Here is a 23,334-nt window from a genome sequence, read left to right on the forward strand (position 1 = left end):
ATGGACTTCTGGAATGAGTATTATGTATTCTAGACATGCCAGTACTAATCCACAGGAAACACAACTTCCATTAATATAATTTTCATACAAAAGAAACCCCACAAAAATTAAACAATGTACTCACCAGTTCCACTGATTATATCAGGTTTGGCCTTCATCATTTTGCAAAACTGTTTTCGGCAGTTTTCTATCCACTCAGTTTGTTTATCAGACATTTTGAAGCATAATAAAAGTTTGCCAAGATCATTGTCTAATAAGAAACATAGCTATATTATGATGAGAAACACTGAAAAATAAGTATTAATGTTAAATATGTAAATAGTTACAAATTCCAGAAAAAGTATAGTATATGGCTTTCAAAAGAAAACATTTTCTGTAATTACATCTTATACGATCAATTGCTATTTATACTTATTAAATGCCCAGAAAAAATTTAAAAGCTCACAAAATGGACTGACATAACCATAATGCTTGAATATTCTTTTTCTTATATGAAAGTGACTCATTACTGAGTATTTGAATAGACATCAAATAACAGATGTAATAAATGTAAGATTTCATTACATATATGGACATGAACATTATACTCTTATTTCATGCACATTGATATACAATTTTATTAATTCCTTTAAAAGCAAAAAGAAAACATAAGCATAGAAAAATTTCTAGTCAATCATTTATTTCCACTTCTTGCAAAAAATTATACTGAAAATGGATGACGCCAAAATATAACTTCTTTCTAAGCAATTTCATGAATACATGGGAACTTTCATCTAATTTTACTTTTCCATGTTAAATTCAGTTTTATTCCCATGAGATTTTTCCATCTTCCACTTTAATTTCATTCTTATGAGATTTAGCATTAGAAAACATCTATTAATAATATATTAAATAATGACTTTGGCGTCCCTAAGAAAAGGATATACAAATATTTATTCAAACAAACATATATAATATCTTCCCACATATATGTAGGCAAAGATTCAAGGGAAAGAAAAAAGAAGCAAAAATGTTATTTTCTAGAAGATCATGGGGGAATAGGTAGTCACATGAACTCATACCTTTTAACTTTCTTTGAAAGAGATTTTTGGGATCAAAAAGGAAAAGACCACCTTTTGAAAATAAAGGGTCAAAGGCCTGACTGCTCCTGCCCAAAGATGTGTCTGGGAACACTACCAGCACAAGTACATCTGCCTAAGCTCTATTTGGGGTGATAAATCCCACCGGGAAATAACAGTGGTCAATCTAATACCAGAGATAGTTTCAATCAACTCTTCTTTTCAAAAATAAAATAAAATAAAATTATAATAAAACAGGTCCTTATTCTTATAGCTTTAAAAACTTAATCATCCTACCATACCAAACTGTTCTATTTTTTTCATTCAATATTTTTAAAAATATATTCAATAAATATGTATGGAGCTCCTACATACAAGATATATATGTATCTTGGCTACAACAATCAAGACAAAGTCACTTGCCTTCATGAATACCACATGACATAAACCATATGTTTGTATGCCTGTATATATATGTGTGTGTGTGTGTGTGTGTGTGTGTATAATACTGCAATTAAGACATATCATTCCTATGATCTAAATTGGTTTTATTTAGTCCTAAAAAAGCAGATATATATATCACACAGCTCCCATGGTTATGAAATCTAAAATAATATAATTAAATATATAAATCATAATTTATGTAAATATGTCCTTATTTGACATGTAGGTCACAAAAAAAGCCTTTGCATATCAAAGCTACATATTCTTTTATACAAACATATGAGTATACAAGTAAACATACCAAAGATATGCATACTCACACAAATATACACATGAGCTAGAAAGAATTGTTTGTTCAAAGAATGTGTAATTCAGATACTTAGTATAAATATTCTCTTTGAATATTAAGACCAAAATAATGCTGTAACATTTCATAAATAGCCTCAATCAGAAACAATAACTAGAGAAAAATTAAAGTGATTAAATCAAAGTAAAAATGATTCTTTCAAATAAAAACTCTCAAAACCTTTAACCTAAACTCAAGAAATACCAAAGCTGATAATTTTGTTGAAAATTATGTTACTAATAACAACGTTATAATGTTAAATGTATCTTAACATGACTTAGGTAAAATACTTAATGCAACACAGCATTAAAATAAGTTTTTGTAGTTTCCATTTAGAATATCTACATAACTTATTTCCCAAGAACAAACTACCTAGAGTCTAATAGGAATCACTAGTGGCACATGACTGCAAAGACAAATGCAGTTTTTCATCTCTCTTTCCTCCTCTAGGTCTTTTGCATCCTTGTGTAATCTGTCTTCTAACTACTATCTCCTTCAAGTAGAAGATGCCCACATAGCTCTTTCATAAATTACCTGCTATTTAACAATCCTATATAATTCTTTCCCTCTTCCCTCCCTCTGTCCATTCCTTCACATTTGCTATTCTGTTTCACTTTTCATCATCTCATTCTAAGAAAAAAAGCACAAGGCACCATAACTGTAAACAGTGCTGAAGCAGCAGATGTGGTATGCATATGGATCTACCAGTCAGCAGAAGGGCTAAAGGGTCCAGTTTACCTGGAAATTGGAATTTGGGCTGTCAGAGGGGAGGGTGGGTAATGGTTATTGAAGAGGGCACCTGTTGGGATGAGCACTGGGTGTTGTATGGAAACCAATTTGACAATAAATTTCATATTGAAAATAAAGAAACATTAAAAAAATTAAAAAAAAAAAAAGAAATCTGTTAGGGCCAAAACTGCTAACATAGGCACCAATACCTGGGTGTGCTGCCACAAGGACTTCCAAATGTCTCCCTCACAATGAACTAACCTATTCAGTCACAGACAATGATTGACAACCAAAGGCCTCCCCTAATTAAAAGGTGTCAATACAACCTAAAGACAGGCTAACTTGAACGTACAGCCTACACAAGGATAATTCAAGATTTTCCAACCCTCTCCCAAGTTCGCCTACCACTCTTCCTATTTTTGTGCAGAGTAAAGTGGGAAGTCCAGAGAGAGGCCAAAGGTGTTACATAAGCAAAGGCTCTTGGACATGGAGAATGAGGCAAGAGGAAATAAATCATAGGAACGGTAGTATAAGGAATACAATAACTCTAAATTAGTGATTATGTGAGTAGAGGAAATATGAATCTGGTGTTGTCCAAAAATTTCTATGTTTATAATAACACAAAAGAATTAAACCCAGAGTTTTGTCTTTGGTCATGATATAGGTACTGGGAATAGACCTGCTGTCCTGCTGTAAACAACATGAAAAATAAAATATAATAAACAGCTGTTTTCAAACATTGGCCAATAGGCTGTAGAGGACTGTTTTGCTGGAGAAAAGGGAAACTAACGTGATGAGCTTTATACATTTTTTTAAATTTAAACAAACAAACAAACAAAATGTGGTCAGCTTTACACCTGGGCTTTCTTCTTGAAGGCAATTCCAAGATCACTATGCAGCAAGGGGGATGCCATGGAGGTCTTCCAAAGTTGAAGAGACAGAAGTCAAATTGCAGAGACAGACTGAGGAGACTAAAATTTATAGATTATAGTACTGAAAAGAGCAGAGCCAAAAACTAGAGAGATCTGTGTAAATCTTTGTCAAGCTGATTGCAAAATACTCAGCTCTGCAAATGAAGAGTGAAACCCCACAAAGTTGGGCAAAAAACAGTTGGAAACTTGTAAAATGAACAATTCCCAGAGCATACATGGTCGCTACCAGATGTCCAAGTTCCAGGGTGAAGAGTCCTTAACTACCAGGTAGTTAGTAATAGTATTAAGTTAGCAATAAAGGCAATTCTACACTCACCCTAATCAAAAAATCAAAGCCTTGAAAAGATCAAACTGATCTGTAACTTGACAGCACTCCAAAAAATGTTTAAAGAAAACCAAAATCCCGCATTCAACAGTGTGATATCAATAACGTCTCATATCCAATAAAAAAAAAAATCACTAACATGAGAAAAGGGAAAAATGTGGCTCAAACCAGTAGCTAAATCAACTAATAGATGAAAGAACTAAAGTGATATGATTAGCAAAGATTTTAAAGTAGCTATTTTTAAGTATTTAAAGAAAATATGAACAAAATCAAAAGCTTTGCTACAATTTAAACCAATTATAGTTTATCAGTACTGGAATTCCACTTAGTAAAAACAGACAGCATATGGTACATGTAACAAACTGGATGAATCTCAAAACTACTATGTTGAAAAAAAAGCAAAAGTATTCTATATAATTCTATATAATTCTATATAATTCTATATAATTCTATTTGTATGAACCACTAGTTATAGGAAAACTAATCCTTGGTAGCTCTTCTCAAATGGACTATGTTTTGTTCTCAGGGAGGTATTTCAGCAGTCTTTAGAGACATTTCTGATTGTCACTGATTGTACAGTGGGGAATACAGAGACAGTTCTACTGGCATCTAGTGGGTAGACCAGGGATGCGGCTAAAAATCCTACAATGCATAGGACCGCACCCTCTGGTAACAAGCAGTTACCCACCCCCAAATATTAAGAGTGCTGAAGGATGAGAAATCCTAATCTACAGTAGTGGGGGGAAAATCAGTAGTTGCCTGAGACTGGAAGTAGAGAGAAGATGACTGCAAGGGACAAAGGGAACTTTTGCAGGGTCATGAAAATGTTACATATTTGATTATGGTGGTGATTATATGTGCAAAAGTATGTCAAAATTCAAACTATTCTTAAAATGGATGCATTCTGGGGTGCCTAGTTGGTTCAGTCAGTTGAGCAGCCAACTCTAGATTTCAGCTCAGATCATCATCCCAGAGCTGTGCTGAGCATGGGGCCTGCTTGAGAGTCTCTCTTTTCCTCTCCCTCTGCCCCTCCCCCGTGTATGCGCGCACGCGCGCACACACACACACACACACACACACACACACACGCACGCACACGCACAAGCTCTCTCTCAAAAGAAAAAAAACAGATGCATTTGTTGTATATAAAAAAAATTGAGTATATTTACATACATGTATGTAAATGTTGATATAATTGAAAGTGTCAGTGAGTAAAATCTTCTAAGCATATTAGTTTCACTAAAATATGAGTAATTATAGTTCCTAATTTGATATAAAGTCTGTATTAGAACTCAATATTTCATAAGAAAGCATGTGCATATTATCAATTACATAGTTTTTAAAAGAGGAAGATTATTACAAAATTACATGATCTTTGGGGGCAGTGAGGGAATTTTTCTTTCTCTGAAGAGCACTGTACAATTATATTTTTATGAAAAATAAAATACCTTGACCAGAAAAAAAAAAAAACTTAATAAACCTTAATTAAGTATATGAGAATGTATAGAGGTGCCTAGGTGGCTCAGTTAGTTAAGTGCCTGACTTCAGCTCAGGCCATAATTGGGCAGTTTCTGAGTGCAAGCCCCGCATTGGGCTCTATGCTGACAGCTCAGAGCCTGCTTTGGAGTCTGTGTGTGTGTGTGTCTCTCTGCCCCTCTCCCACTCACACCCAGTGTCTGTCTGTCTGTCTGTGTCTCTCAAAAATAAACATTAAAAAAAAAAGTAAATGTATGGGCATGTATAAAATGATTCACTTGCAAGAACCCTAATCACAATATTAAAGTGTTTTCAAGTATATAGATTTTTAAAATCCTCATTACATCTTCTTATGAGATTCTGGCTCCTTTCTGGGTACAATCCAGTCTCCTATAATGAAATGAATATTTACTTCTTAGGGTTAAATGAGAAAAAAAATACCCTACTTCCCCATGAGGAATCCAGGTTTATATTCTATACACTAAATATAAAATTCCCTTAATGCACATTTTTATATAAAATGTTTTTATATATTTCTAACCCGACAATATTATTTTTAGAGAAATTAAAATACCATAATTTAGTTCCAGTACATTGATTACACATCTAGCTATGAAGTTCCCATAATAAACTACTGTTTTGATTTCCAAAGAAAGGTTTGGTGTGTCTAATGAGTTTATGCTCTTCTTCTCTTTGCTCCTTCAGACTATGATTTACAGACAATGAAAAATTGGAAGAGAAAGTTAAAAAATCTATTTTAAACTAATTCCTTACTACCATCGAGGAAAAGAGAAAAAAAATCAAGTTTAATGTTCACCAATCACAGCTGACAATATTCCATATCTGAACTCTGAAATTCTTTGTTATGGTGAGCATAATCTTTTCATTCTCGAAGATATTATATCATTTTCCTCAAAAGATTATTATATAGAAATATTATATTGATTATAAGACTATTATGGACAACATAAAAAGAACCTCAGTTTCAAAGGGAGGAAAAATATAATTTCAGTATAAATACAGAGAAAACCTGCTATTTACACAGAAACTTTTAGTAATTCTTTCCTAGATGTAATTGTGAATGCCCACTTTATACAGATTATTTTAACAGATTGTACAAAAGAAACAAAATAAATGGAGGATTTCATAAACTAACTACCAATAGATTCCTAGGCTTAATTCAGATAGTCACCTTTGTATTATCCTAAACCTTATTTGTGTAATATTTGCTTTCCACATCTCTTTATCTTCTTCCATGTAGTTTAACATAGTCCTTTCAGTTTACTCTTATTATAATAAACAAGGGAAAACTTTGGAGCCATCTTGGAGAACAAAGATGCTTAAATTCTCTGTATTAGTTTTCTGTATATCTCTAAATTTGGGAGTATCTAAATTCATTATACACATTTTTATTCTATTTGAACTAAATGGGCTTTTAACACATGACATCTATATTTTATATAGATTATTCCTCATTGTGGAATTATCATACCACTTTTCTTTTTTTTAAATATGTGATAATTATTTACCATAAAAGAAATGGGTCATGTTTTTAAAAAATGGGGACTTAGTTTTCCCTTATCACCTGTACCTAAACTAGCAGGTGATCTGTCTCCCCTGGTTGCCACAGATGTTTGTTTCAACCACGAAGTAACAGGTACATGAAAAGAAGTTTTATTATTCAAAAGAAAGTATTTATTCTGATTTTTAAACTAAGTATCTCAACAGCTGCAGCTCAAGATTTGCTGCATTGAAAGGAAACCATAATCTCATACTCCCAGTCTCCTCAGCAGAATGTCAAATAAACTACCTTTATCTGCAGAAAATATATCTTAATTACAGGTTAGAAAGAGTAAGAAAAAAGACTAAGAAAATGTCTGATCTGACATAGGCCTAAATTAGTAGTTGATAATTCATCACAAAAAATATAGACTGTATGTGCAAGACATAATACAAAAAGCATTTAATATCATAACAATATCCATCATTATGCTGCATTATATTGCATGTAGCATCATAATATTTTCAAAGTACTTTCACAGTTTTTCCTATGGGGTTGTTTTTAGTTGACTGGAGGAGGAATGGTAATCCTAAATCTTACTGAATTTATCAGACTAGCAATGAAGGCAATCTGGTCTACTCAACTTGTTAATTAGGTAATTTTTATTCTTTTATTAAAATATAGTTGCCATTATATTTCATCTCATTCTTCTTTTTTTTTTCTCTTAAAAAGCTTATTTCTGGGGTGCCTGGGTGGCTCAGTCAGTTGAGCATCCAACCTCAGTTCAGGCCATGATCTTGTGGTTCATGATTTCCAAGCCTTGCAGTCAGGCTCTGTGCTGACCGCTCAGACCCTGGAGCTGCCTCAGATTCTGTGTCTCCCCTTCTCTCCGCTTCTACCCCACTCAAACTCTGTCTCTCCCTCTCTCCCAAAAATAAACATGAAAAAAAAACTGCATAAAAAAAGTGTTTTTCTACATACGATGTAGGTAGTATTCCAGTTTTGATCTATACTATTAGGATTGTATAATGGATTGTTATCCCATTTGTAAATTTAAAAAGACATGAAAATAATTAATCAGGGACACAGGCATGGACTTAACGTCTGAAAAGACAGAAATAATCAAAGTGTCAGCAAAAAGAAGCATCAGTGGATAAAGAAACTCAATAAGGACATGAAAATTTATTAAACAAAATCAATAAAGATTAATGAGAACCATCTTGTTAAAATAAGAACATTGTTCCAACGACCAAATTACAGTATTTGTAAATTTGTAAATTTCAATGTCTTTTAATGTGAATGATCTAAAATACGAGCATGTCTTGAGAGCTAGGATAAAATATGCTGGCATCATAAGAATGAAACTACAAAACCCACGAACTTTATTACTCATTTACTGCACAATGTCTAGCTCCAGAGACAGAGAATATGGTACCCTTGTTCTTCAGTTAACACCTCTAATTCAAAAGCTTTATTAACATTTGTTTCTTTATATTGAAGAAAATACACTACAATAATTATTTTATAAGCAGTAGTCTGCAATTATAAAATGTTCAAGATAAATTTATATATAATACCCATCAAAAAGCCTTTCAATTCCCCAACATATTAGTAATACACTGCCAATGGTTTGCATTTTCATTTATGCTTTTATAAAGTACCAAACCTATGCAAATAATATACATTTAATACAGTGGCTTAGATTCATGTTTCTCACTTAAGAACAGAATATAGTCCTCACAGACATTTGATGAATACATAGAACCTAATGATCAACATATATTTTATACTGAATTCATTCAGAGCTGAAAATTTACAAACTGAAAAGCAAGTTCTAACAGGAATTCACTTCAATTTTGTATGATATCCTCCCTCCTTTCCTCATTAATTGAAGAAGGAAAAACCACTTCATGCTGGAGTGGGGGAGGATATTAGAAAGAGATTACATCTCACATATTATATAAAATGATCGGTTTTCTTATATATGAATAATGCCATCTAAAAATATCTGAGCAATCAGACCATAAAGATTTTAACATTATGTGATGTATTCCATAAAAGGGAATGATTATCACCATGGAACTTACTCTTTTATATAGTATCTGAAAGAGAATGTTGTGCCAGGCAGAAAATCAATTTCCTATCAGATAAGTAAAAATGCAGCAGAGGAAGCAGTAAAGTTAAGCTATTGAAGCTACAAAGAGATTAAATTTGAAGTAATCACAGAATAAAGGCTGTGTATTTTTTTTGGTTATTTTTTTCAATTTTGGAAAAAAATGAAATGAATGCCAACAATATATATAGCTTTTATGTGCTATAAAACCATAAACTACCACTTTGTAAATGATAAAACAACTATAATAAAGGTGTCTACCTCATGAATGATATATACAGAAGTCTAGCTCAAAGTACTTTCTAACTGCAAAGCTGTTGATGCTCTAAAAAATGAGTCCCATCAGAGATTATTCTAGGTATGAGAAAAATTTCTAAATTTACTTCAGATTAGCCTGAAAGGAATTCCCAATGTCCACTGACAAAGATTTGGAAGATAGAGTCTGATGATGGAAAAAATAAAAGGAGAAAAAATTCAAGGTTAATTCATCCATTCATTAAATATACGTTTATTATTGTCTACCACCTTAAGGCAGACAGCATTTTTGTCTCATAGAAATTACACTGTAGGGAGCAGTGAACAAAATACATAGCTCAAAGTAAGGTATAGTGTGGTAAGAGAAATCCACTGGGAGGCAGAGAGATGTAAGGGAAGAAGTATATTTTAGATAAGGTGGAGATAACTTCTCTGAAGAAGTAACATCCAGACTAAGCATAAAAGGTTTAGAAGGAACTGTGTGAGAGGAGGAGTCAGTACTCCAGGAAAAGGGAACATCAACAGCAAAGGCTAGAGGCATAAACTTGACGTAGTCTAAGATGTGAAAGAAGTTCCCAAACCACTTATCTGATAAGGAATTTATATCTAGAATATATAAAGAACCTTTACAACTCAGTAATAAAAAGATAAATAATTAAAAAATAGGCAAAGGATGTGAATAGTCATTTCTCCCAGGAATATCAGTCTTCAGGGGAATGCAAATCAAAACCACAATGAAATAGCACTTCACATCCTACTGGATGGCCAGATCACAACATATGATGATGATGATGTGGAGAAATGAGAACTCTCATAACACTGTTGATGAAAAGGTAAAATGGCAAAGCTGCTTTAGAAAACAGTGAAGGTTCCTCAAACTATTAAACACAGAATTACCATAAAACTCAGCAATTCAATTTCTAGGTATATATTCTAGAGAAAAAATATATATGTTCATGCAGAAACTTGTATGTGAATGTTTACAGCAGCATTATTTATAATAGCCAAAAGGTGGAAACAGGAAGCCTGGGTGGTTCAGTAGGTTGAGCATCACTTGATTTCAGTTCAGGTTATGAACCCAGGGTCATGGAATTGAGCCCTGAGTTGGACTCCATGCTGAGTGGGGAGCCTGCTTGGGATTCATTCTCTCTCTCTCTCTCTCACTCTCCCTCTTGCCCCTCCCCACTGCTTGCACATGCTCTCTAAAAAAAAAAAGTAAAAATTAAAAAAATTTAAACAGATTTTTAAAAGGTAGAAACAACCCAAGTGTCTATCACCAGATAAATATATAAACAAATTGTGGTATATCCACATAATGGAGTATTAATCATAAAAAGGAACAGAGTACTTATCCATACTACAACATGAAAGAACCTTCTAGATGAACCTTGGAGACATTATGCTAAGGGAAGAAGTCAGTCACAAAATACTGCATACCACACTATTCCATTCATATGAAAAGCACAAATTAAGAAATCTTTAGAGACATAAAGGACATTAGTGGTTGCTTACGGCTGAGAGAGGGAAGTGGGGGAAGACGGGTACTGGGTTTCTTCTTCAGGTGGTAAAAACGTTCTAAAGTTGTTTGTGGTGATGGTTGTACATATCTACTAATACACTAAAAACTACTGAACTACACACTTTCAATGGATGAATTGTATAGCATGTTAATTACATTCTGAAAGCTGTTTTTAACAAAACAAAACAAAACAAGACCCGCATGCTTATGTAGAGTATGTAGGATAATTACTATAGAGAGAAAGGCCATGAGATGACTGAAAGAGCAATGGAAAGGAAAACAATGGGAAAGTGACACATTTGTTTATACAGCTGGCTCACATTAGTTTATACTCTGTGTACTTAGCTCAAAGGAAGTTAACTTCGTATTTTGGGTTGTTTTGTTTTAAGGAAGGGCCTTTGGAGGGATTATATGGGTAAGAATGACTACGGAGGACTTCCTAGGACCACTCAGAAGTTCACTTAAATTAGGAGTTACTAATATTTGAGGTTTTCAATGAGTAGCCAACCAAATTTCTAAGGTCAAAGAGAAGCAATCAATGCCACATGGCCCTGATGTCAGTGGCCCTGTAAATCAGTGCTGGCTTCTACCACTGTGTTGGCCCTGTCAGGAGTACTAGAAACATATAAGCAATGACACACACAAAAAACTTACTCTCTACTTTGAAGACACCAACCCCAGCTGAGTGAATATATATACAAATGGTTTCCTGATAAAGACAGGCATTCCACAGTAGGTATACAGAATACAGATAGAACCTAGATTGCTGATTATTTTACAATTCAGCCTGAATAAACACTATAAAAGTAATTTAAAAATGAATATAGGATGCTAGAAAGGGAAGAACAGCAAAGTCCTCACATTCAGATGTCTAATGCTTCCGATAACGAGAGTATTTTATCCAATCCCTCAAGCCATTTCTATTTCTCAGTATGAACGTACTGAATTTCACTTCTCTTTAGAGAAAGAAGTCCCATCCTGAACACACTAAAATGGAATGTAGTAGAGAAGACTAGCCACCTAGGGGTATAACAATAACTTGTAGGAGGTCTAAGTTTAGCTTAAAAAACAATCTGTTTTATCTTATGATCTGTTCCACATGGAAAGAACATTATGAGTTAATCTCCAGTCTCTTGATACACTAACCAGTACTGGCTTTTATCCATAATACAACTCTCCTTTCTCCCACTCCCCCCACTTTTTTTTTCATCTATTATTTTTTAATTTGAATTCAAGTTAGTTAACATAGAGTGTAGTACTGGTTTCAGGAGTACAACCCAGTGATTCATCACTTACTTAACACCCAGTACTCACCACAACAAGTGCTCTCCTTAACACCCATCACACATTTAGCCCATCCCCACCTACCTCCCCTCCAGAAACACTCAGTATTTTTTCTCTGTATTTAAGAGTCTCTTAAGGTTTGCCTCCCTCTCTGTTTTCTTATTTTTCCTTCCCTTTCCCTATGTTCATCTGTTGTTTCCCAAATTTCACATATGAATGAAATCATATGTTTGTCTTTCTCTGACTTATTTCGCTTAGCATAATACACTCTAGTTCCATCCACATTGTTGTGAATGGCAAGATTTCATTCTTCTTGATCACCAAGTAATATTCCATTGTGTGTGTGTGTGTGTGTGTGTGTGTGTATATATATATATATCCATGTTGTTGAAATGGCAAGATTTCATTCTTCTTGATCACCAAGTAATATTCCATTGTGTGTGTGTGTGTGTGTGTGTGTGTGTGTATACACACACACACATATATACACCACATCTTTATCCATTGATCAGTCGATGGACATTTGGGTTCTTTCCATATTTCAGCTATTGTTGATAGTGTTATGATAAACATTGGGATGCATGTGCCCTTTTGAATCACATTTTTGTATCCTTTCGCTAAATACCTACAATTGTTGGGTGATAGGATAGTTCTAGTATTAATTTTTTTGAGGAACCTCCACACTGTTCTCCAGAATGGTTGCACCAGTTTGCATTCCCACCAATAGTGCAAAAGTATTCCCCTTTCTTCACATCCTTGATAACATCTATTGTTTCCTGGGTTGTTCATTTTATTCGGCCAGGTGTGAGGTGGTATCTCATTGTGTTTCTGATGTGTATTTCTCTGATGATAAGTGATGTTGAGCATCTTTTCATGTGTCTGTTAGCCATCTGGATGTTTTCTTAGGAAACATGTCTATTCATGTCTTCTGCCAATTTCTTCATTGGATTATTTGTTTTTCAGGTGTTGAGTTTGATAAAGTCTTTATAGGTTTTGAATTACTAATCCTTTATCCGATATATCATTTTATCTTTTCCCATTCCATGGATTGCTTTTTAGTTTTGTTGTTTCCTCTGTTGTGCAGAAGCTTTTTATCTTGATGAGGTCCCAATAGTTCATTTTGCTTTTGTTTCCCTTGCCTCCAGAGACATGTCTAGTAAGAAGTTGCTGCAACCTAGGTCAAAGAGGTTGCTGCCTGTATTCTTCTGCAGGATTCTGGTAGTTTCCTGACTCAATTTAGGTCTTTCATCCACTTTGAATTTATTTTTGTGTATGGTATAAGAAAGTGGTCCTGTTTCATTCTTCTCTATGTCACTGTCCAGTTTTCCCAGCACCATTTGCTGAAGAGACTGTCTTTTTTTCATTGGATACTCTTTCCTACTTTGTCAAAGATTAGTTGGCCATACATTTGTGGGTCCATTTCTGAGTGCTCTTCTGTTCCATTGACTTACATGTCTGTTTCTGTGCACTGTCTTGATTGCAGCTTTGTTTTTTGTTTTGTTTTTTTTCTTAATGATTGCAGCTTTGTAATACAGCTTCCAGTTAAGAATTGCGATGCCTCCAACTTTGGTTTTCTTTTTCAACATTACTTTGGCTATTTGGGGTCTTTTGTAGTTCCATACAAATTTTAGAATTGTTTGTCTTAGCTCTGGGAAGAATGCTGGTGTTATTTTGATAGGAATTGCACTGAATGTATAGACTGCTTTGGATGTATAGATATTTTAACAATATTTGTTCTTCCAATCCGTGAGCATGGGCTGTTTCTCCATTTCTTTATATTTTCTTCAGTTTTTTTCATACGCTTTCTATAGTTTCCTATACAAATCTTTTACCTCTTTGATTAGGTTTATTCCTAGATATCTTAGAGTTTGGGGTACAATTATAAATGGGATCAATTCCTTGATTTCACTTTCTGCTGCTTCATCTTTGGTGTACAGAAATGCAACTGATTTCTGTACGTTGATTTTATATCCTGCAACTTTGCCAATTCATGTATCAGTTCTAGCAGTTTTTTGGTAGAGTCTTTTGGGTTTGCCATGCAGAGTATCCTGTCAACTGGAAAGACTGAAAGTCTTCTTTCTTGCCAATTGACTAGGACTTCCAGTACTATATTAAACAACAGAGTGAGAGTGGACATCTCTGTCGCATTCCTGACCTTAGGGGAAAGCTCCCATTGAGGAGGATATCAGCTGTGGGTCTCTTGTATATGGCCTTTATGATGTTGAGGTATGTTCCTTCTCTCCCTACCTTCATGAGGGTTTTTATCAAGAAATGATGCTGTATTTTGTCAAATGCTTTTTCTGCATCTATTAAGAGGGTCATATGGTTCTTTTATCCTTTTTTATTAATGTTGTGTATCACGTTGATTGATTTGCAAATATTGAACCAGCCCTGCAGCCAGGAGTAAATCCCACTTGATCATGGTGAATAATTGTTTTAATGTACTGTTGGATTTGATTTGTTAGTATCTTGTTGAGAATTTTTTCATCCAAGTTCATCAGGGATATTGGACTATAAATTCTCCTTTCTGGTGGAGTTTTTCTCTGGCTTTGGTATCAAGGTAATGCTGGCTTCACAGAATGAGCCTGGAAGCTTTCCTTCCATTTCTATTTTTTGGAACAGCTTGAGAAGAATAGGTATTATATATCTTCTATTAAATATCTGGTAGATTTCCCCTGGAGAGCCATCTGGCCCAGGACTCTTCTGTGTTGGGAGATTTTTGATAACTGAATCAATTCCTTTGCTAGTTATGGGCCTGTTCAAATTTTGTATTTCTTCCGGTTTGAGTTTTGACAGTGTTAGTGTCTAGGAATTTGTCCATTTTATTGGCATATAATTTTTCATAGTATTCTCTAATAATTGTATTTCTGTGGTATTGGTTGTAATCTCTTTCATTCATGATTTTATATATTTAGGTCATCTCTCTTTTCTTTTTGATAAGTCTGGCTAGGGGTTTACCAATTTTGTTTATTCCTTCAAAAAAACAGCTTTTAGCTTCATTGATATGTTCTGTTTTTTGTTTGTATATTGTTTATTTCTGCTCTAATCTTTAGAATTTCCCTTCTTCTGCTGACTTTGGGCTTCATTTGCTTCTCTTTTTCTAGCTCCTTTAGATGTAAGGTTAGCTTGTGTATTTGGGACCTTTCTTCCTTCTTGAGATAGGCCTGAATTGCAATGTACTTTCCACTTATGACTGCCTTTGCTATATCCCAAAGGGTTTGGACTGTCATGTTTTCATTTGCTTCCATTTTTTTAAACTTCTTCTTTAATTTCCTGGTTGACCTGTTCATTCTTTAGTAGTATGTTCTTTAATCTCCATGTATTTGAGGACTTTGCAAATTTTTTCATGTGGTTGATTTCAAGTTTCATACTGTTATGATCTGAAAATATGAAAGGTATGATCTCCATGTTTTTGTACCTGTTGAGGGCTGATTTGTGACCCAGTATATGGTCTATTCTGGAGAATGTTCTATGTACACTCAAGAATGTGTATTCTGCTACTTCAGGATGAAGTGTTCTAAATATATCTGTTAAGTCCGACCAATCCAGTGTGTCATTCAAACCTATTGTTTCCTTGTTGATTTTCTGCTTAGATGATCTGTCCATTGTTGTAAGTGGGGTGCTGAAGCCGCCTACTATTATATGAGTTTCTTTATGTTTGTGACTGATTTACATATTTGGATACCATCAAGTTGGGGGCACAAATATATACAATTGTTAAATCTTGATGGATGGACCCCTTAATTATTATATAATGCTCTTCTTCATTCATCTCTTGTTACAGTCTTTATTTTAAAATCGAATTAGTGATATAAGTATGGCTACTCCAGTTATCTTTTGACATCTTTTAGCATGACTGATGGTTCTCCATCCCCTCACTTTCAATGCAGGTGTCTTTGGGTCTAAATGAGTCTTTTGTGCATAGCATATAGATGGATCTCGTTTTATCTATTCTGATAGCCTATGTCTTTGGATTAAAGCAGTTAGTCCATTTATATTCAGAGTGATTATTGAGATATGAATTTAGTGCCATTGTGTTACCTGTAGAGCTGGTGTCTCTGGTGGTGTTCTCTGTTCCTCTGTAGTCTTAGTTGCTTTGCTCTATTTTTTTTTCCTGCACTCAGAGTGTCCCCCTTAAAATTTCTTGTAAGGGCCAGTTTAGTGGTCACAAATTCCTTTAGTTTTTGTTTGTCTGGGAAACTCTTTATCTCTCCTATTCTGAATGACAGCTTTGCTGGATAAAGAATTCTTGGCTACACATTTTTCCCATTCAACATATTAAATGTTTCCTGCCGCTCCCTTCTGGCCTGCCAAATTTCAGTGGACTGGTCTTCTGCTAACATTATGTACCTATCCTTAGGTTAAGGACCTTTTGTCCTTAGATTCTTTCAGGATTCTCTCTTTATCTTTGTATTTTGTAAGTTTCACTCTGCTATGTCATGGTGTTGAGCTGTTTTTGTTGTTTGAGGAGCGTTCTCTGTGTCTCTTGGACTTGAATGCTTGTTTCCTTCCCCAGATTAGGGAAGTTCTCAGCTATAAATTGTTCAAATAAACCTTCTGCCCCTTTTCCCTACTCTTCTTCTTATGGGGCTCCTATGATATGAATATTGTTTTGTTTTATGGAATCACTAAGTTCTCCAAGTTTCCCCTGATCTAATAATTATATCTCCCTTTTTTTCAGCTTCATTATTTTCCATAATTTTATCTTCTACATCACCTATTCTCTCCTCTGCTTTTTAAATCCTTATTGTCACTGTATCCAGTCAGTACTGCATCTCAGTTATAGCACTGTTTATTTCAGCCTGACTAGTTTTTAGGTCTTTGATCTCTGCAGCAAGGGTTTCCCTCGTGTCTTCTATGTTTTTTTCAAGCCCAGCTATTACTCTTATGAATGTTGTTCTAAATTCTTGTTCAGATATATTGCTTATATCTGTTTTGAGCCAAGTCCCTAGCTTTGATTCCTTCTTAAACCTTCTTTTGGGGAGAGTTCCTCTATCTTGTCATTTTGGCTAAGTTTCTGTTGTTTGTATGTTTTAAAAGCTTGGTGTGTTTCCTGTACCCGAGAGTGCTGCTATATTAAAAAGGGGTCATACACTGCCCAGGGCCTGGCACTTCAGGAAGTATTTCTGGTGTATGCTGTGTACACTCTGCTGTTGTGTTTTGGCTGCTCTCTCCCACTGGTCAGTCCTCCGCAGAGGGATGAGGAAAGCCCAGAGTCCCCCTACTTCTCAGCCATCTTAACTCCAACCCTCTCCTCTTTTTTTCTTCTGCACAGGTAATAGTAAGTAACTACACTAACAAACTTCGTCCTATTTGTCTAAACTCTCAGGTGACAGAGTGATGATATTCCAAGTTATTTCTACTACATGGAAGAGAATTCTTTTGTGTAAGATTATTTATATATGTTTACATATATGTGATATACACACACATGCACATATGTGTACATATATCATGTGCATGCTTATATATATGTAATGTACATATATATATACACATAGATAATATTAATCACTAGCTTTTAAAGGTCTTTTACATTTTAGTATTATGACCCTAAAAACATGCACGATGAAAAATAACTGAACCAGATGATGTCTAAAGATTCTTATTTACAGATGAAGATAAATTATCTAAGAGCTAACACTAATGCCAATGAGCTAACAAGAAGCAATTTAACAGATGAGGAGATGCTAACTGTAGCAAGGAGGATAAATCTAGAAGCTGGGAGACAAATGAGAGGATGTCACCATGTGCACACAACTGAAGTGATTTTTCCCCCACAACAATGAAATGCTATCCCAAAATTTTGCAGTGTTAATGACAACTAAAACAACACCTATCAGAATAAATAAGTCATTACTTTCAAATCAAAAAAGCAAAATGGGAAGTGTAAGAACTCTTGCCTTCAAAATAGCTGTCTTGAAGTATTATAAGCTTAAACATATTTAAAATTGTACAATGTTTAATTTATTGAATTGTATTTGACCAGAAACATTACTTTCAATTTAGCTTTATACCTGTCAGAAATGCATTTGGCTCCATTTTTCTCATTGAGTTCACAGAGATATCCCTGTGATGTATATCTTAGGCTATCCACTGGTGCCTACATCATTTGCTCCTGCTTAACAAAAACCAGGATCACTATTACTAGGAGGAGGTATTAGTTATTGCCATTAATAATGAATAATGTCTTAGTCAAACACTTGTGTCTTAGGGATAAACAGAAAGACCATAGAAGCTGTCGTCCATTATGGTAGGGAAATACAGAATTAAGTAAGGAGATTTAAAATGGTACAACACTAAAACAGAGCACTGACAGGGTTTCAATTAGAGGAGTAATGTAATGCAATCCACATTTCAATAGCAGTATTCTGGCCACTGTATTGAGAACACATTGAATACTTAGCAGGTTACCGCAATAAGACGGGTGAGAAATGAGGGTTGTAGTGCATGAGTGAAAGTGATTTCAGCTACCCAGAGTCAAGAGCATTTGCTGACAGATTAGATGTGGGTATGAAGACAAAAAGAAGTCAAAGAATGCCTTCAGGTTTACTGCCTACGGAATTAGAAGCACAAAGTTGCCATTTCTGAAATGAGTAAGAAAACCAAAGGAACAGACTTTGAGGGAGTATCAGAAGTTTATCTCAGACTTGTTAGGTTTGATGTGATTATTAACCTTCCCAGCAGAGGTGTCTAGTAGGCAGTTACATAAGAATGCAGAGTTCACAGGGCAGAGATAGGGGTTAAAGATATAAATCTGATAGCCATCAGCATACTGGACAGTATTTTATTCATGAGATGAGATCTTACCAAGAGTAAGTATAGCTAGAAAAATAGGCAAGTAAGAACTGAGCCCTGGGGCACTCCTAAATATAGAGGTTAGAGAGACGTGAAAGATAAAAAAAAAAAAAAAAAAAAAAGAGAGAGAGAGAGAGACAAAAGAATTTGCCAGAAACATGGGAGGAAAATCCAATCAGGTATTTTCTAGAAGCCAAGTAAAGAAAGAGTTTCAAAAGAAAGGGAGGGAGCGAATATGTTGAGTAATAATGCTAGGTCTAGTAGGATGCAGACTGATCTATGCAGTAGATTTAATCATGGTGGAATGGTAGGGGTTAAAGCCTGGTTAGCTTTGTGAATTCAAGTGGGTTCAAGAGAGAATGAAAAGAGTTAATGGAGTAACAAGATTAGACAACTGCTTCAAAGAAATTTGCAGTAAAAAGAAATGGAAAAGTGCATTCAAAAAAAGATATTTTAACTATGGCAGAATTAACAGCATGCTTGTTGGCTCATGAAAAATCTACATTGGAGAGCCATCCCAACACCCAAAACAACAGCAATAAAGGAAAAGGGAGACCTGTTAGAAACAGTATCTTTGAGAAGAGGATGGAATGTAGTGCAAGACATGGGGAAGACATGCTTTGTAATAAGCAACCTGGCAGTTTATTCATAGTAATGGAAAACCTAAACTGATATAGATCCAGCTAAGTGAGTTGGTGTATATCAGGAGCACATGGAAGCTTTTTTCTATTTCTATTTCCTCAGTAACCTTAAAAACAAAATTATCATCTGACAGGATGGATGAGGATGAGGTGAGGAAGGTTTGATGAGAGAGAAGATTTTAAAATGGTCATCCAGGAGAGTATAGACCTGGGGACACAATGTATGACTGCCTGGAAGTATGATGGGCCCACTTAAGGTTAATAACCATCTGCAGTTATCTTCTGGGCTAGACACAGATTCTGTCATGACTCCCTTTTCTAAATCACTCACAAAAGAAGAGCAGGGAGTAAAATTTTATTCCTCTGAGCACCAATTCCTAGGAATTGATGATATATCTTTTCAGGGAAGTGTCCATTTAATCTTTTTTTTTTTTTTTTAATTTCTGTCTGCCTCATTCTGTTTAAAAAGATAAGGCACATTTTATTTAGGTTTTATTTTTTTTTAAGTTTACTTATTTTGAGAGAGAGATGGAGAGCACGCACATGCAGGAGAGAGAGAGGGACAGAATCCCAAGCAGCTCTGTGCTGTCAGCCCAGAGCCTAACACCAGGCTCGAACCCACGAACCATGAGATCATGACCTGAGCTGAAACCAAGAGTTGGATGCTCAACCAACTGAGCCACCTAGGTGCCCCATAGGCATATTTTTTAAATCAAACTATTTTGAAGAACCAAATTATCAAACATGACAGTCACATAATAAACTGATAATGACTGAATTTGTTGCTCCAAAAATTAATATTTGTTTCTAAACGAAACTTAGCAAAGATAACAATGCTTTATCATAACAAGGAAAAAAATCAGGAAAAGGGTTGAGGCACCAAGAATGGATCATGTAGATTACAGAAATGAGGGGGTAAATAAGTGATGGAAAAGACTGAAAGTACAATAGGAAAGCATGAGAGTAACAGACTGAGAAAGGTTTGGGTTCACTGAAAGATGGGACTCAAAAAGTGGGAAAAGTGTTCAAAAATGGTACTCTCTCAAGAGTTTCTTCTTGAAAAATAACTTATATCATTCACACATCTCTGAAAGCAGTAGATGATGTAGCACAAAAAAGAGGAAAACAAAGGCGGAATTTTGAAAGTGCATTATAAAGACAAATACTAAAAACTTTAAAAAGCTCCCTCGTGTTCTTTCTCTTTCCCTAACTTCCCAGTAGATAGAAAACACACACACACACACACACACACACACACACACACACACACATTTTTGTCTCTACCCAATTGTGAGATATATAATGTATATCTCAAACATTGGATAGAGATAAAACAATGCATATCAATTGATGGCTTCTATTAATTGTTTTAAAGCAAGTAAATGCAGAGAAAAATAAAAGGCAAATGAAGTCTCACACAGAAACATTTTTTCAACAATCACTCCATAAAATCTTAACTTATGTTAATCATATATAATGCTATTTTTTTCCAATGCAACTCTAATGATATTAAAGGTGATAGCACTGATATAAACTTTAACATCTCAAATTAATTGTTTAATCATATATATTCATATCTCATTTTAGAATTCTCTAGTCTAAAACTGAATTTTCATTGCTCTCCCCATAAGCTCTTGAGCTACACTGACCTTATGGTTGAATTTGGCTTACCAGTTGTCCTCCGGCCTCTCTTGCCAAATCTTACACATCCTTTAAACTACTTCTTGTTTTACCCCCAAAACACCTATTTCACATCTTGCTTTAAACACTAATTTTCTTTGGAAGGGTATTTGGCATTTATGTTATCCTAGTAGGCTACACATTTGTCTATTTAGTTCCCATCACACTATATACCACACAATTATCTAATTACTTGAATGTATTCTCTAAAAATTCATGAATTCCTCTAAGGTAAATACTTGAACTTTTATTAAATTTATATAATTTATATTATATTTATATTTCAAGTCTTGACGACACAGAACTTACGTATGGCACACAGATACCAAAAAATATTGCTGTGCTAAATAAAGTTCTATGTATCTAGAATTTATCAAAAACCTTAATTCTCTTTTTTTAATAAAAAAAAACATTCTGTTAAGAATTATTCAGTATCATACTGATAATTTAGTAAGAAATTTACAAAGAAATAGGCATAAGTGGATCCATATATACAAGCTGAATGAAAAGCAGTTATTAATCTCCTATAATAATACTTTATCTTTTTTTAAATTATAACCACAAAAGCACTAAAATAATGTGATATTAGATTGTAAACATTGTACCTTGTTTTAGATCAGCATTTTTTGTAACTTCTGACAGGTAGCAGTTTGGTAAAGGATATGATGAAAACATTGGCCAAGGATACGGATCATCACCCTAAACAAGAAGACAGATAACTTTAGGAAGTAATATTAAATACTGAAGCTTAAGGCTTTTTGAAACTGGCTTTTGTTTCATATATACTAGAGTTGTGGCCTAACTAATCAAAAGGTGTTTGCTAATTACAACTCTATTCTCTGAAGGATATTAACTAAAATTAAATGTAGTAGAAATGACATTTACACAAGCACTAAAGACAAACATATGGTAACTTGTTCTAGCAACCAGGACCGATAATGATGGCTTTAGTATATTTTTTTCCATGAAAGGAAAATTACAGTCTCCAAAAGAAACCTGTATTTCCTATACTGAAATCCGAAACAAACACAAAAAACAAAACTCTATCTTGTGTTGTCAATCATTTCTCTTTTTCCCAGATTGACAAAACAAAAACGTACTTAAACAAACAAACAAAACCTTCAAGAGAAAGCCAAAGTCTATGAATACTGATGGAAGGAGAGGTACTCAATATTGCTAATTAAGTACCAAACATATTCATCTAATAAAAATTAGGTATCATGAAAAAGACATTGAATATAATGTCATAGACACAGGAAAATGACAACTTTTAATGAAACAACACAAACTAGCTCTAACGACCACCCCTTGTCATGAATATTGGTTTCATTTCAAAGTGTTTATTTGTATCCTAAAGTTTTTCTAGTAATCAAAATTCCTCTTTATCCCACTCACCTTCTGTAGTACCCTTGGTGGCAGAATTCGTTCCATAGGCCCACCAATCAAATTTATTCTAACAAGAACATGATTTCTCTCTACAGATAAGCCATCAATTATAAAATCCCTGAAAAAAAAAAAATACCAATTTTGTTTTCTGTTTTTTTTTTTTACCAATTTCATTTTCTTAATCAAATATGATTTAATTCTAATATCAAATCAGTGGAATGTAAAAAGAAAATTTTCTATAGAAAAGTCTGGAAAATGGATTATTAACAATTAGTGCTTAAAAAGAGCTTAAATTCACTTTATCTTATAGTTTTGTCATAAAGCAAAGAATTGGTGGAGATATAACTGATACAATGAAATAAATGTTATTAATAAAATATTTTCTTGTCAAATGTTACTGCATTTAAAGAAATGGAATTAAGGTCTACATTATTTCCATGATTCTATCACATTTTAATTAGGGTTCCCTTACTAGAACCCAGTGCCTTAAATTCAAAATCTAAATGTTGCTTTTGAGCAGATTCCACACTTCCTGCAGCTGTTAATATCATCCTTTTCTACCAAATCTAGAGAATCCAGTAATGTGCCTGGTCTTCTATAATTTTCCAAAACCCAGCTAGAATGGAAGCACATTTTTTTTTTTTAAATCACAGACATGAGGGGCACCTGGGTGGCTCAGTCAGCTAAGTGGTCGTCTCTGGGTCTTGGTTCCGGTCATGATCTCATAGTTTGTGAGTTTGAGCCCCACATTGGGCACTGCTGACAGTGCGGAGCCTCCTTGGGATTCCCACGCTCACCTTCTCTCTCCATCCCTCCTGCATTTTCTCTCACACTCTCTCTCTCTCAA

General features: G+C 34.4%; 1 protein-coding gene across 1 annotated transcript in view; it reads right to left on the bottom strand.

Moving 5' to 3' along the window:
* Positions 1 to 23,334, bottom strand: part of TBC1D32 (TBC1 domain family member 32) — a 201,163-nt gene that overhangs the window by 51,131 nt on the left and 126,698 nt on the right. Inside the window, 3 exon segments of the mRNA XM_030316251.1 lie at positions 125 to 250; positions 21,707 to 21,800; positions 22,497 to 22,605. Of these exon segments, the coding sequence (XP_030172111.1) occupies positions 125 to 250; positions 21,707 to 21,800; positions 22,497 to 22,605 (329 nt within the window).

The sequence above is a fragment of the Lynx canadensis genome, chromosome B2 (assembly GCF_007474595.2).
Source record: "Lynx canadensis isolate LIC74 chromosome B2, mLynCan4.pri.v2, whole genome shotgun sequence".
NCBI classification, from domain to species: Eukaryota; Metazoa; Chordata; class Mammalia; order Carnivora; family Felidae; genus Lynx; species Lynx canadensis.